At 50.0% G+C, this 15966-nt stretch overlaps 1 protein-coding gene across 4 annotated transcripts in view; it reads left to right on the forward strand.

The window, feature by feature from the left end:
- Positions 1-2074: 2074 nt before the first annotated feature.
- TOX2 (TOX high mobility group box family member 2) overlaps positions 2075-15966 on the forward strand; it is a 160407-nt gene continuing 146515 nt past the window's right edge. Inside the window, exon 1 of one of the 4 annotated variants that reach the window (XM_052789990.1) lies at positions 2075-2261. In XM_052789990.1, the coding sequence (XP_052645950.1) occupies positions 2160-2261 (102 nt within the window). In that variant the 5' untranslated portion in view covers positions 2075-2159. Of the gene's footprint in view, positions 2262-2603; positions 2637-2669; positions 2690-3143; positions 3163-15966 lie in introns of those variants that run through there. The other 3 variants (XM_052789997.1, XM_052790004.1, XM_052790013.1) reach the window with 3 other exon arrangements.

Here is a 15966-nt window from a genome sequence, read left to right on the forward strand (position 1 = left end):
TTTGTAGGAAACAACAGAATTAAATCCTGCTTTAAGTGAAAAAGCCAATTCAGCCTTAACTGTAAAGCTGCTAGCAATGACTCCACAATATATGAAATATAATAATTATGATAATTAATAAAGATAATAATACAGTAAAACCTTGCTAATTCATACTAATGACTCAGAGGCTGCTTACTAATTACTGAATTTTGTGGATAAACAAGCCAGAATAATGCATTATAAAATACACTTTGTTCCATTATTTTGACAACTCTCGTTTAGTTTTAATTATTTATACTTCATAATATACTAGTTACTCTGCTTGGGAGGGTTTTACAAAAATAATGAAGCTCTAATTATTTGACATGTCAGTTCAGGATTTGCTGAAACAGAGAGGGAGGAAAACCAGTCCTTTCTGGATGTGTGCAAATCAGGAAGAGCGTAGATCAGCTGAACACAGATCTTCAAAGTTGTAATGCAAAATATTATACGTCTCTATAATGCCTTTGACCGGGAGCCTTCGGAGCAGCTCGCCTTGTGGAGAAAACCTGCAAACCGACCTGCTTCGCTGCTAAACACAGAAGGATCGATGCTGATTCTCCCGAAAAATCATATGGTTTGAAAAATAATAATAAATGTGAAGTAGTTTTTGTGCCCAAATCAATTTTTACCCTTGAATCCATTTTTTCCACTATCATGAGGGCTAAAAGCTTGTTTTTAATTTAAATGAGAGCTACGATTTTTACATAATCACTTGATTCCCGGAGCTGGCATTCCCTCGAAACCCCAGCCCGCCTCCCCACTCCCGAATTTGGCAGGAGCTGGCCACACTCTTGCAATGAAAGAGGCTTGTGGAAGAACTCAGCATTCATTTAGCTCCATTTTCCAGCTACAGAGAGTCCTGTAGGGTGCATGTTGCAACTGTGCCTTCATAATCATGATTTTTAAAAAAAAGGCCATTTCCATCGGAGATTTGCCAGAAAACTGACTCTATCGGCCCTGTCCTAGCTGTCTGTGAGCAGACGGATCGGTTGCAGTAACTCACTGTATCTGGGAATGGAATAACGTACTGCAAAAACGCTCCATATACAATATTCTCTTCCACAGGGCTGGTTTTCTAAGGGGCCTGTTGTGAGAGGTGCAGAAGGGAGCGGGAGAGCGCAGAGCCAGTGCTGGTGTGGCAGAAAGGGGGGAATCCCGCACGCCCCAGGGCTGCCAGCCAGGGCTCAGAGCATCCTCCCTCCCCACCTGCTAGATTTGGGCTTTCCGTGGGGGCCTGCCCTGCAAGCCCCGGCCCGTGGGGAGTCAGACGGGGATGGGAGGGCGGCTGACTGGCCACGGAAGTGTGCTGCCCTTCCAACAGTGGGGTCCTTAAAGACGGAGAGGTGTAGAATGCTGGGTGGCCTGGCGGGGTGGGAGGCTGCAGGTCTCCACGCCTTGGGGAGCAGGAAGCCAACACCGGTGTCAGAGGCTGAGACCGGCTTTTCTCTCCCGGGTGGGAGAGCCTGTGGGGAGACGCAGGCCTTCCACAAGAGGGGTCTCTGTGCCGGGGTCATATTTAGGGTGGTTCAGCATGACGGAAAGCATCCTTCTTCAGGTGGTGGGCGCCAGGGGCTGCGCAGGGGGAAAAGGCGGCTGCTTGGCACCGTCTTATGTCGGGAGGAGGGCAGAACCGGGCACGGTGTTTCGGCGAGCGGGGGTGGGTGGGCAGAGAAGCTGTGACAGGGTCTCCACCAGGGAACGGGAACCGGAGTCACACCCGGTCTGCCGGTTCCCCGGCGGCTATTGCAGCCCTCCCCTCCCCGGCTCGGCTGGAGGAGGGGGGGGGTCCCGCTCTCCCCCCTTCTCCAGGCGGCCCCGGAGGGGCTCCGGCCCCGCCGCCCCGAGGTGCCCCAGCACCCTCCGGTGCCGGCAGCGGGGCGGGGGCGGCCCAGCCGCCGCGGGAGGGGGGGGGGGGGGGGCGCGGAGAGCCGCCCGGCCCCGCCGCGAACAATAGCGGCCCCGGCGCGGGGCGGCGCGGAGCGGGGCGGGCCGGGGGCCGCCGCCCGCCCCCCCCGCCGCCGCCGCCGCCGCCGCCGCCCGCCCTCTCCCCGCCCCCCGCGCCAGAGGCACCGCCGCCGCCGCAGCCGGGTCCATGCCCGCTGGAGCCCCCGCCTGCCGCCGCCCGCAGCCCCGGCATGGACGTTAGGTTTTACCCCTCCGCCCCCACCGCCGTGGGCTCCCTGCCCGGCGCCGACCCCACTTGCCTCGGGCCGCTGGATTATTATCACTGCAACAAGGTACCGGGGCGGAGGGGCTGGGTTCGGGGGGGGTGGCGGTGCCCGGCGGGGCTGCCCGGGTGGCTCCGCTCGGCCCGTCCCGCAACTTCTCCGCGGGGGGAGGAAGGAAAGTGCCGGCGGCGCCCGGCTCCTGCGGGAGGGAATTTTGAAAGTGGTCTGGAAGCGGCGCCGGGAGAGCCGTCGGGTGTCCGGGCCGCCCCGGCCGCGGCCCCGGCACGCTGGCCGGCGGGGCGAGAGGGGCTGCGGGGCGGGAGGAGCCCGAGCCCGGGCCGCTGCTCGGCGGGGCAGGCTGGAAGCGGTCGCGGCCGGGAGGGAAACGGTGCAGGGTGAGCGGCGGCTCTTTGGGGCTGTTTGTTCGTGTATTCGTTTCGAGCGGTGGGTCTATTTAATATTTTCCCTACGGGAGCGTTTGGCCCGAAGCGGTGTAGGTGGGTTTGGGGGTTTTTTGTTGTTGTTGCGGTTGTTGTCGGGCACTTTTTTTCTGTTGGTTGTGGTGGTTTTGCACCTTCTTCGGAAGGCTGCGGAGCCGCTGGGCTGGGGTCGCTGGTACCTCCGGAGAGGGGGCTCCGGCTCCGTCCCTCGCCTCCGGCCCCCCCCGCCTGCCCTCCCCCGGCGCTGAGGCTCCTGTCAAGTGCGGGAGCCAGCTCCCGGGGTTGGGGGGAGGGGGGGGTGTTCCCCAAGACCTACAACACAGCGAGCAAAGCTCCCTAACCTACATTTTCCCCGCTCGCTGCAGCTGCAAGGCAAAGCACCCTCTTCTTGTAAGGGAAGGGGGGTATTTGAGAGAGCCGGAGGTGCTGTAGGAAATTTCCTTCATCCGAGAGAAGACGAAGTGACGGGGATAGATGCTGTACTTCGGGGATAAAGAGTTCTCCGCGACTATCGCCTTCCTCGCGTGTAGGTAAATAACGCCAATGTTTCGGCAACAAAGCCGTAGGAAGCAGACCCGTTTAGAGAGAGGGAGGATCACCATGATAAACTCTGAGACATAACCCTGGCTGCGTCCTTCTGGGCCAAATTCGGGTAACTGCATTGAAAAAAAGTTAATAAAGGGAGAAAATGCTCTCCTGCGTTGGGACTGCAGCTCAGGGTGCCTTCGGCTCATCTTGCTGTTAGGTTATTTCGGGATCAAACTCTTTATAAACAAGCAGAGGGAAACCTGTGTGGCTTCCTAGATGCAGCAAATTAATCTTTATGTATCAATATATGTATTTAACTGTGCTCTGTCTTTTGGGTTATTTATCTCTTTTTATTAAGTTGTAGCAAACCTAATAGTTCTCACTTATTTTGAGATGCCTGATTGTGCTGAAAGGAAACAAATTGATTTCTCCTGTATCCCCGTACTGCTAGTTTCAAACTGTTTTGTTATCATTGCTTTTGCTCTTAAAATGCTAAATATGCTTTTAAAATACTAACGAGAGCTGGGTCACCTGGGAGCAGGTCATCTGTGCCGCTGAAATGTCAGCCCATAAAGTGGGCAAAAACTGAAAGTCTGGGATCGTGTGAGTGTGTGCCGCTGGGAACTGCAGCAACCCTCAAATCCTGCTGGCTTTAGGAACTCAATTTTACCAAGTTGTTAGATGTGAACATGATTTAGTTTGCCTTCCAGTTTTTCATGCGGGAGCTGGGGCTCGCAGTTGTGCACGCAGTGCTGCAGACCCTTGCTGTGGGGCTGCGTGGTCCTGGCGTCCCCCCAGCAGCTCCTGTCTGAGCCTTGGGGCACCCAGGGCCCCACGTCGTCAGCTCATCCCTGGCCTGAATCCCTGAGATTAGTCCCGGATTAGGCGGTCGCAATTGATCTGTGGGTCCTTGCTGTTGTGCAGTGCTGAGGATGGGGAGGTTGGAAATCACCCCTTCTGGGTCTCCAGTGAGCGCAGCCCAGGAGAATGAGTGGTTACGTTTCGGTGCTGGGTGCTGGCCAGGGTGGATGGGACACCGGAGAGGAGCACCCCAGGTACTGACCACTGCCACCAGATGCTGCTGTTGTCACTGCTACGGAGGATCTTAAGGCAGGAGGAGGAAGAAAGGAAGTGACTTACCCTTTTCTGATATTCAGGGCTTGGGGTTTGTATTTTTTTTCCCTCTTTTCTGTGTTATCAAATGTCATTTGCTTATGCACAGCGGTACACGTTTGTCTGTGGGATGAGGCTGCTGAAATGAAGCCAGAGATGAAATGGGTTGACTTTGTTTTCCCGGCCAAATGTGGTTGTAACAGCCGTAACTTCAGCATCAAAACGTGGCCCAGTGCGGAACGGGCAGAGGTATCACCTGCTGCCTTTGCTTAGGAGAACTTCTCCAGCCGGTGTGGGGTGGCATACAGCTGAGGATCACCACCGGCACGCTATTATCTTGTGCTCGCTATGGAGAGTGCTGTCTGAGCGCAGCCACGTGGGACCCTCTGGGAAACTCCAAAAGCTCGCACTGGTCCCAACTCCATCCCTCCTGTCTGGTGCTGGTGGCTCAACCCAGAGCCCGGCTAAGACAGTGTCTGCCTCAAAACATTTTCACTTTAAAAAGCTACAGACCAGGGTAGGGTGGACTGGAAAAATCAGAAGTTCTCCCGCTATTGCACGCAGGTATCCTGGATGAAATCCATCTCTAGGAAGGACCTGGGGAAGGAGCACTTACAGGCTCTTTGCTGTCCTCCTGCTTCGCTGAGTTTATGGAGGGGCTTTAAAGCCCTTCGATTTAAAGGGCTTGTTTTGTTCAGGTTCGGCTTTTTTTTTTCCCCAAAGGTCTGCTTTGTATATTTATTTATTTGGGGAGGAGGCAGAGAAGCCAGGAAAGAGTGTGCCCTGTCACTGTGTATAAATAACTCGCTGAGAGCACAGCAGAGCTCTGCCCGTGCGCCCATTGCCAGTGAGCTTGCCGGGTAGATGTGCTTTAGCCCAAAGCATCCTGAAATGTTAATGTAATTGTTTTGTTCACTTGCTGAACATGATATTGTTACTGTGAGGTCTCCGATCTTGCCTGTGTGCTACAGCAAGCCACAATTTCTCTTTGCCGCTACAGAGATGCCTATTGCATATCAGCATTTCCATTTTTAAAAGGACAAGGGATGTTTAGAGGGATAATGAAATGAGAGTGTATGTTCAGCCGAGGGCCCCTCAGAAGGGGGGCATTTGCACCCTTCCTTTAACTGCTTCTGGAGCATCCCTGTTTTCCCTCAAAGGGCTGGCCACTGGGAGGGACCAGTGCAGGGGAGCGAGGGACTGGACACCCATGGGTGGAGAACAGGGTCCCTCATGCCCCGGCAGGCAGGGTGAGAAGGAGCCTTCCCCTCTGCTAACTGCATTTGGTGAGGAGTTTTTATGCATTGGGCATGCTGGTGGCATTGAAGCAGGGGAAAATGGCCTTCCCCAGGTAAACCAGTCCCCATCACGGGTGATCCCGCATGGAACAGCTTGCCATGGCAGCTGGGAAGCGGAGCCAATCCCAAACTTCCCAGTGCCTGGGAGCTGCCGCTCGCAGCCTGGACTACTGATGCTCCTTGGCAGGAATTTTGGGGTTGCACTGGGCTTGGCCCAAGGTGCAGGGGCGTTAAGGAGGGACACCTTCCTGGAGCCACCTGAAAGCCTCCCTAAGGGCATGCTGCCAACAAGCATTTCCCGTGTCGGGGTGCCAGCCCCTCGCCTCCTTCCCATGGGCCAGATCCAGGACCTGCTCCATCGTTGGGACTACACAGAAGAAACATCTCTTGTGTATTAGGTTGTGTCTGTACAGCAGCTGTGAGGGGCTGGGGAGGTTCAGCTGACAGTGGTACCATCTCTGCAAGGAGCCCTCATCCAAACTGTGACCCCCACCTCTGTTGCTGGCCACCTGAGCCCCGCTGAAGGGAGCACCTACCTCCATTTAGGATTCCTCTTTTAAATCTGGGTCTAAAGCCACTTTTTCTGTCCTCTCTGGCCTTTTCCCTGGACATTGGTACCTGCTGCAGACCCTCCTCCTGCTCCCTTGCTGGGGAAGCGAAGCTTTCACGGTGCCTTGCTGCTGCCTGGGTGTTGTGGTGGTGTTACGAGGCTGAGGCAGCATGTTCCTGCACCACGTAAGGGGACTGTTGGTCTGTGGTAGGGTATTTTCACGTCCCTCCAGTTGCTTCATGAAAATGTGGGGATTCTTCCCACTTAAACTCTAGTGAGACTCTTTGCATCTGTATTTCACAATAAGTAAACCACGGAAAAAAACATACAGTTTAGTAACACAGGGGCTCGTTCTGCTCTTAGCAGAGCTTTAGCACCAGGATCTGGTATGCTGGCTGATATACCAGCATGGAAGGATTTTCCCAGATCTTAAATTGTGTGGGTCCACAAAGTACAGGAGGGAGTTTTTGCTTCTTAGCCCAGGCAAAATTGCTTTTGCAAGGGAGGCATACAATAGGAATCCTGCCTGAGCACAGTACTGCACGCTCTTTCATGCAGCTGTTGCAGTGATGCTGTGCTGTGATGCACGAGGAGTGATCCTGCTCCTTACTCCCTAGGGGCAACTTTGGGGAGTGAATTAACATCTCTCTATTCTTCCTGCGGAAATAAATTTAAATATAAATTCTTCTTAGTTCTTTCTGGTGTTTTGATGATCAGACTTGGTTAGCACGATGCCTAATTTCCACTTAGGGCAATGATTGATGAGGAGGGGGAGGAGGACCCAGCCTGGGAATACCACATCCTTGCATAGCAAGCACGCTGCTGTGACACCAGGAGTGCTCGTGGTCCTTGGGAACCTCCAGCATCTCTGGCAGTTAATGGGAGACACGTGCTGGGGAGCCCTATTAACCCTGTAGCATTTCTGTAGGACTCAACAGCACCATCAAAACTTGTCCCAAATCTTTCTAATAGGGTTCTGTGGCTTTGCATCTCCAAACCCACCCTGCGTCTTGCCTTTTAGGCTGATAAATTGACAAAAACTATTTTGCCAATACACCATCATAAATTATGGATAATTAAAATCTACTAGTCATGAGATGGGTATTAATCTGCAACCAATGCTCTCTTCTTTTAAGAACCCTTCAGAAATGGGATCTGAGCTGCTGGTATGAGCCCAGGTCGATGTAGCAAATGCATTTCTGTGGAACATTCTGTTTTGTTTTGACTTTTACCATAAATTGTATGTTGCAGTGATAAACACGGCCCCTTTTTCATCGTTCCAGAACTGCTTTGCCATTCTGGAAGATAAAATATATTCTTTTCCTTTCTACTTTCTAAGCCAACTCTGTTTTGAAGTAGCATAAATCTTTCTTTGGAGATGGGGGATTTTGGATGGAGAACAAAGTCCAACAAATTTTTAATTTGGGGCCCATTTTCTTCTCATTTGGCAGGCAGCTCCTGTTGATTTGCAAATGTGGATTTTTTTTTTTTTTTAGGCTCTGAATATGGGCAAGGGCTTCCTCTGAAAAGTGTTTGAGCTACTCAGTGGGACAACCCTGCATTCTCCAGAGTGATCTTTGACGGGTTGCATGGCAGAAAGCATTTGAAGCTCCATTTTGCCTTGGGCTTTAAGTCAGGGATTGGGAGCTAAATAATGAATGTCCATCCATTCACAGAAATTGTTGTTCTCTCTGTATGCGCAGAGGGATGGCTTTAATCTGGTTGGGTTCGGAACAATGGGAGATATCTTGAAGGCTGGTCTGACTTGTATATAACAACGTGTTTGCTGGGGCCTGATCCGTGAAAGTTCCTGTAGCACAGGAGGCATCAAGAGACCAAAAATTCAGGATCAAAATCTTGCAAGTTTCTCTGATTTATTTATGATGCTTCAAATAAATTATAAACATTGTCCCCTAAATCAGTGGTCCAAAGCCTATTGCCTGTTACGCCGCCATAACCACGGGGTAAATCCATGAACAGCTCCGGACTTACATCTCTGAGCTTGCAATGGGCACCAGGATCAGTTTTTGCATCCATAATGGAGAAAACATTCTGTTGATAAATTGTATTTTGCTTGTAGCAGACCAGAGCATGCTATAGCTTGCATAGTGCCTGGCTGCTGCTCGCTCCGGAGCGGTGGGGAGAGTACCTGTAACCCTTGCAGAGCTCTTTCAGGGCCCTGCTTTTGCTAGTTGTAATAATGGGTGCTGCCGCCTCCTTTCCTGGGGGTTGTTGCCACTGTCGTCGTATTTCTGCAGTATTTGAAGAAAAATCTCTATTTTCATTCTGCCTTCACTTTGCATCTCTCTGCTGCTGGATGCAAGGAGCGGGAGGTGAGGACTGGCCGAGCAGGAGCGTGCTGCGGTGGGGGAGCATCATCCCCTCTAGGTGCACAATGCTTCCCTATTACCTTTGTGCTCATCTGGTTTTTTACAAAATGAGCTCTAAATGCTTTTACCATAAGTTGGGTTATATCTTTCAGTATAAATGAAGCATATAATTGTGTTTTCCTAACAGCTCTACATTAAAAATAAGTTATTGTGCTGCTAATGTGTTTTCCTTGACAATTTTCCATCCAGTGAGTGCAAGGCTTCTGTCTGAAGCTGTTGTGTACCACCTTCTCTACCTCTTCTTTACATTTTATTCAGCATTTCTAAAGTCGGGGTAAAGCGTTAGCGTGATTCCAGCTTTGATACCATTAACTCCTAATTGGAGGTTTGAACTCTAACGTTCCACCTTTGTGATTTTACACACACATTTTCATATAATTAAAGCTTATACTTGGGGATGCACAGTTCAGCTGCAGGGGGAAGAACTTACTGAAATAAGTGCTAATCAAACCTTTTTTTTTTTTTTTTTTTTTGAAGTGATTGAAAATAGTGTTACATTGCCTGGTTTTGCACTTATATGACCAGATTTAAATATTTTAATCATCTGCATCCCCCCCCCCCCTTTCTATTGTTTCCCTCTGGTGGTTTTGCTCTGATGGATGCCATTTCTTCTTTGAAAAATGGCATTGGCTGCTGCGTTGCCTGCAGGCGAAATGTTTGCATTATGCCACAGAATATCTCTCCTCCGCCGTAATCTTTTGCATAGATTGGTTGACCTCTGCAGATATAACTAAGTCTCTTCCTGATGACTGCGTGATTTCGGTTCAGCTCTGTGGTGAATGTAACTGTTAGGTAAGTGTTAAATTAGGGCCCTGGACCAGTAATCGTTATTATGGAAAGATTATTTGAACATCGGTTTATGCTGGTTGCTGCATATGGCTTGTGAGGAACCTTATCTGCAGAAATCAGGTGACTCTTGGTCTGAGGCAGTTTCTTGACCTCTAATTATAGCCTGGACACAGGAGGCTGGATTGCATGAGTGTTTAAAATGTAGCTATTTTAATTTTTTTTTCCTGTTGGTTTAAGGACCCAGCCTCTTGCTCTCATGGTGCTTCTTTTTTTCTTTTTTTTTTTTTTCCTTCTGTGTTTCTAAGGATCTCATAACTTAGCAGGAGCTAGAAAAGGGGGATGGCAGTATGGGGACCTATTCCCAAGTGAGGTGGTTGATAAAACTTGCTGCGGCTCTGCCCTGAGCCTCTCCTCCCCACTCCTGATGCGCGTCTTCGTTTCCATGCGGCTGAAACCACCAGCTCTGCGGAGAAGGGCTGGGGCAGCCCCTGCTCCAAAATGGGCAGCCCTGGCACCACGGTGCTCAGGGGAGATGGATGGAGGAGTGAGCACTGGGCGTGCTGGCACATGCCACCCTCGCCTCTGGTGACGTGCCACCGTCCTCTCTGTCACCCTGGTTGTATTTTCGCCCAGGACCGGGCTGCCTGTGCCCCTTGGATCCTGTTCCAACTTGGCGGCTGTGAGGAGCTTTTTTTTTTTAAATCAGATTAGCTGGATCACATTAGCAGGTTTTCCTCGCCACAAAACGTACCGATGACTCAGAGTTTCCATTCCCGTCTGGACTTGTCAGGGAGGCTCCGTCCCCTTTCTCCCCGGCTGTCTGACTGTGCGCCACACTCCTATTCTCCTCTCCGCTCCGCTCCACTTTAGAGAAAACCATCATCTTCATCTTCATCTCCTGCTTGCAGGGTGGAGACTGTGCTTGCCTGTGGTCAGGGTTGAGAAATAAGGGGTGCGTTGTGGCTCTGCCATTTATCCTCTGCGTGAACTGGCCTAGGTCTCCGTCTCCAGAAGCAGCGGGTCATTTCGGGGTACCCCAGGCACGTGGGGGTTATTTTTACAAAGAATTGGAGCCATCTTGAGTGCTGAGCATCCATTGCACAAGACCCAGGTCCCTGGAGAGGTGCAAGCAGAGCCTGGGACACCCCGAAAGGCTTCCCTCTTCCAAAGACGTGGATCTCCACCTATGGAAGAGTTTCACCTTTCCAGTCTGATTTACCCAGTAGTTTATTCCCTGAGCACCTACCTCCTCCCCCTCCCTGGGAAGGTGGTAGAGCTGTAGGCTCGTTAGGAGTTATTAAGCCATTTGAAAACCCTCATATGCAAGAGTTTTAATGTGAAGGGTGACCGTGTGTAGGGGAGGAGATGGGGCAGGTGGTGGTCACGGAGAACTTGGCCTCACGTGGTGCTGGTCTCACACCAGCTTGCTGTCCATGTGGGGAACTGGTGGACCTCAGTCCTGTTCCAACAGCGTGCAGGCTGAGCTCCTTTCTCCCCCAAAAGCTGATCTCTGGGTCAGTGATGAGCTGGGTCATTCCACCTCTACCGTCACCTTTCCTTTACACCATGGGGAAGATGCTGCCAGGGCCCCAGGGACCTTGGGGGTGCTGCAGCCAGGGGGAGGACAACGTGGGCTGCCAAAGGTTGGCTTATCCAAGTCCAGCGCTGCTGTACCTGCAGAGGTGTTCGTGGGCTTTGGGTCTCCCAGGCTGATGCTGCTTGCTAGCTCTGAATTAAAAGACTTTTTCTTTCAGTGCTTACAGCTACTGAACCCTAAAAATAAAGGTACATTTTTTTCTCTGTCAAAAAATAACTGTTTAGATCCATTCCATGTTTCTCATTTTTCATGGGCGCTTCTTTGAACTGTGGGTTTTTATATGGTGAGCCATCTCAGCACAGCGTGCCTGCCGTGGAAGAACGATGTATTTTTAGGGAATTAGATTTCTAGTCCCTGGTGTCAGAAGAGGGACAGTGTGCCCTGGAGTCATTAGCAAAAAGGAAAGCAATGTCGACAGTGTGGAAATTAAATTTATGAAAACTTTAGAGGAAGTTTTGTATGGAAACTTAATTGAATTATCTTGGTTTGTCTCAGCTTATGCAATGGGCACAAAAAAGCGTCTGGATATCATCTGAAGAAGAAAAAGCAGCAATACTGGGGGGGAAACATGAACCACAGAAGCTGGGGCTTGTTGTAGCACTGGGAAATGTGTATTCCCCCTGATAGGATCCTGCTCTGTTTCTCTGTGTAAAACCCAGGGAGGCAACTTTTCCCCTGATGTGTTATCTTGTCTTTAAATAGCATTCAAAGGAGAAGAAGAATGTGCTGTTAAAAAATATCAAACTTTTGGGAACGGCTGGCAGACTTTACCACTGATAAGCATTGTTGATTGAAGATCAAACAGCCCTTGAAAGCAGAAGAAAAACCTTCCAACAAGCACCATGGATCTAACCCTGCAGCCAGACAGTGAGGTCACGCAGGCTTCACTCTGTATATTTAGGAACCTGCACTGGAATTACGGTCTGGTCTCCTCTACCCCAGACAGTTGTTGGCGACATGGTGGTTTTAAACCTGATAAATCTCTTAAAGCTGAGAACAACATTTATTAGATGCCAAGAAAACCAGAGTCATGTTTTCATTATTAGGTGGTAGGTTTGGTGTCCCTCCCCCACTGAAGATAAAGAGTCTCTGCCTAGGAGGAAAGACTGCAGGTCATAAAGTGAACTGAAGACTAGTGGCATGTGTTTTTTAATTAATTGACAACCTGCATTTCTGTGTCAAGGTGGCATATTACTTGTGGGTGGCCATCTGTTTGCAAACCAGATAGTTCTGTCGTGGCTGTGCCAAACGGTACATGCGGAGTATTTAACTGTTTGATTTAAATCAGCCCAGAGTGTAGGTTTTATGAAAACTATATTAAATCAGTTTTTCCACTTAAAAGTTGGGCTTTGAAAAGGGGAAAAGTATTACTGAAATGATCTTTTTAGCTTCATAAACTTGCAGCCCTTTGAGTAAGGTGCTTGGCATGTAGTGACCTTCTGGGGGAGGCCAAACCCTGGTGGGAATAACAGCATGTAACTTCAGTCATCTGTGGAAGTGAGGTACCAGATTTGTATGAGAGTGCAAATGAAACAAATACATGTTTAAAATCATAAAATAGCTTAGGCTGGAAGGGACCTCTGGAAGTGTATTTAAAATAATTCCAATAGCACCTTCTGGGATTAAGATGGCAGGAGAGAAAAATATCAATATACAGCCTGCACCAACTACGAGCCATGGATTTTCTGCTCTGATACAGTGAAAGTCTCAGTGGTGATGGCTGCAATCAAATGCTAAATAGGAAGTTTGTAATAAAAAGGGCTTTAGTTAGAATTAATAAAATGTGAAATGCCTCGTTCCTTGGAAAACATGCAGTATTGACTGAGATTTAGAAACACATCCTGTAGGAGCATGAATCCAGATTGCAGGCTCCAGAGCTGGCTCCGGCATCCTTTCCCTGCATGTGTTACTATTCCTGTTAGAGTGCAGGGCTTCATTTATTTTATTTTTTTGGCTGGAAAGGTCATAGTGTGCAAGTTTGAGAGGAAATTAGTGAAGAGCTGGAAAGAAGGGCAGCCTCGTACAAAATTATCATCCGCTTCTCCCAGTCTTGCACCTTGCAATGCCTTGCGTGGCAGTGGGATACAACCCCACATGTGTGACTTCCCTGCTCTGAGGCTGCGGGCTGTGCTGGAGTCACATGAAGTCCCTTTGTAATACTCCTGCGATGTCCAGCTGGACTGAAAACTCTTTTCATTTTGGTGTTGACAGTATATAAGGGCTAACTTCCTGAATGTGAGGTGCTGCACACTAAACCTGTGTGATAGAGAAGAACAAGTATAACTCTGGGTCCTCTATAAGCTCACAGAGCAGAGACAGAGTACTGAATTTCAGGGGATATAGGCAGGACCTAAATGTAAAGATGAGGTAGTCATTAGCAAAATAGGATCCTTGTATCACAGGGAAATCCAAGTTTATCATGGAAATTTTTCTGATTTGGACTGAGTTTGATTCATTTTAAGTCCTGCTATCCAGAGCTGTTCTCCCCGAGCTGTATGTGAAGCCATAGATGCAGTTCCCATTTGTGGGAAAGCACTGCTCTAAGTTAATTGGCTGGGAAATGTGGATTTCAACATTCTCGTCTTGTGGAATTGTCTTACGATGTTCTGAAGCTCGGCTGGGGCTTCTCCTTTGCCCCCAGAGCTGTAAATCTTGGGTAGCTCAGAGGCAGGAAGAGCATGCTTCTGGATCTGGGGCTTTAGCTTGTGTCACTGTCATTGTGCCATGAGCATGGGGATGGTGCCAGCTTGGAAGGGATCCTCTGCTTGGCAAAAAAAGGTCTCGAGAGCAGGCTGCCTCCTTGCTTAGCTCAGTTATAGTAGGAAGGCTGCGGGACCCAGAAGTTTGTGAAGAGCTGCTGCAGCTCTTCCCATCACTAGGTCGCCAGGCCAGAGTGCCAAGGGACCAGACATCCTCAGATGCTGTGAAATAGGGCTGCTCGTTGCCATCCTGCTCTCTGAGCATGGCTGTGTGCATCGCGGCTGCTCCCAGCGGCAGTGTGGGACGTACAGCAGGACAGGGGCTAGCTGGGCCACCTGAAACTGGTGGCCTCATCCCTTTGGCCAGAGCTGGAGCCACTAGAGAGACCAAGAGGGAGATCCAGCCTTCTTGGGGGTTTCTGCTGTATTTGTTTGGGGATAAACAAAACCTCCAGTACTGCTAACACAGCAACATCCAGGCTGAATTGACTTAAAAGTTACGATGTGAAGTTTGCAGGATTGAATGTTTCCGAGTGCAATGCCTGCTGCTGTCGGTACTTTGCCCGATGCAGTGGAGCCAGGCTCCGCAGGGCTGGTTAGCCAATGTGATCGGTGCTTTGGGTCCCTGCCCGGGCGTCGCTGAGCTCTGCAATTAGTGTCCACGGGGCCGGAGGCTGCTCAGCGGGAGCTGCTCAGACCTCACAGCTTGGAGCCCTGTGCAAGACTGCTTTCCCTTTGCTGTGTTTAAGTGGCACAAGCTTGACTGGAGTGCCTTAATAAAACAGAAAGCTTAGTCCGACAGGGGTGGGAAGGAGGTGAAAGAGGAAAGCGTAATTTCCTGCTCATCTCAGCTGCAATTTCAGGTTTCATTTCCCCTTGTGGAGGTTTCCCCTATTCCTCCCTGCTGTCCAAGTGTTGCTTCTGTTGCGTTTGTTATTTATTTTCTTTTTAGCCTGGGGGCTGCTGCGAGAGGTGTCTCTTTGCTCTGCCGGCTGTTCCTGATGCTTCGTTTTCCCTGCTAATACCAATTGTTTCTGCCAAAATCATTTGGTGGTGTTATGTAAACCTAGAATCACACGCTAACACTCTAATCCGGGGGCTCCTAAACACGCTGGATCAGATTCACCCCCGCATTGACTCTGCTGCTGTCAGGCATGTTGTGCCAGGGGTCCCCTTCGCTCAGCAGCCACCGGGGGTGGGATGACACTGGTCATGACACCCACAGCCATCTGAGCCAATATCGCCGTTGTTGCTGGTAGTTTTAGCGGGAGGCATGAAAACACCCTGTAAGTCACTCACAGCTAGGATTTAAGCTGTTTGTAGAGCGTGATACCTGAACAGCAAAGCTTGGGTTTTGGCACCAGGCTCTGTGTTTCTGCTGTTGGGTTTGCAGCAGCGTTGGTGGATGTGGTTCTGTGCTAGCACCGACAACTGGCTTGCTGCATCTCCGCCCCATCACTGCCCAGTGTCCAGGGCAAAGCCTGCCTGTGCGGTCCCCATGCTTGCTGGCAGCCAGCTGATGGGATTTGAGCTCCCGGAGCATCTTCATGGAGATACTGTGCTCCTGCAAAGGCTGCTGGATGGGCATCTCTTCCCCTGTGCCAAATAGCATGGGCCCTCCTCTGAAGCATGCACGCTCTCTTGGTGGCAACCGGTTGTTTAGCTGGAAAGTGATATTAGCAAAGATCTTAATGACTTTCCAAGTGCTGCTTAATGTGACTTGGCAACCAGAATTTAAAAAAAAAAAAAAAAAAAGATATCCACCATTGCTGTGTGCCCAACCTCTTCCCCATATACTCCACTGTTTTTTCAGAGATTAAAAAGAGATTAAATCCTGCTGAGCTGGCAGGTGATGCTGATGAATGTTTGGAGGGGATTAGGGTAAATCCATTCCTCCTTCTGATTTAGCTCAAGATTTGAATTCATTGATAAATTTGCCCAGGTTACATCTCTGAAACATCCTCTGAGCTTGTGAATCTGCAGAGGTGTAAATGAAGGCAGAACTTGTTTCTGGAGCAGAAAGTCTAATGAATTAACCTTTATAAGGTTGATGAATTCTTAAGATAGCTGTACATCTATTCCTGTTGCAGTGTCCAATTAATCCACACTGCCACAGAATTAAAGGGTGCCTGGGCTGGCTCCTTGGCTGGGGGAACTGGCCTGATGCTCCTGCTGTGCGTGGACCTGCAACAACCGACCTGCGTGGGCAAGATACCATGTTCGTGTGTCCCTTGAGTTTCAGCTAAAAAAATGCCATCTCTCAAACTAGGAATGAAGTGGAATGGGTGCAGCTATGCATTGGTGTTCAGGGGCTAGATCCAGCCAAAACTGTGTTGGTGTCCTGGCTGCTGTTTTTCTTCTGTGGTGGCA

This window comes from Harpia harpyja, chromosome 1 (genome assembly GCF_026419915.1).
Source record: "Harpia harpyja isolate bHarHar1 chromosome 1, bHarHar1 primary haplotype, whole genome shotgun sequence".
In the NCBI taxonomy this organism is placed as follows: domain Eukaryota; kingdom Metazoa; phylum Chordata; class Aves; order Accipitriformes; family Accipitridae; genus Harpia; species Harpia harpyja.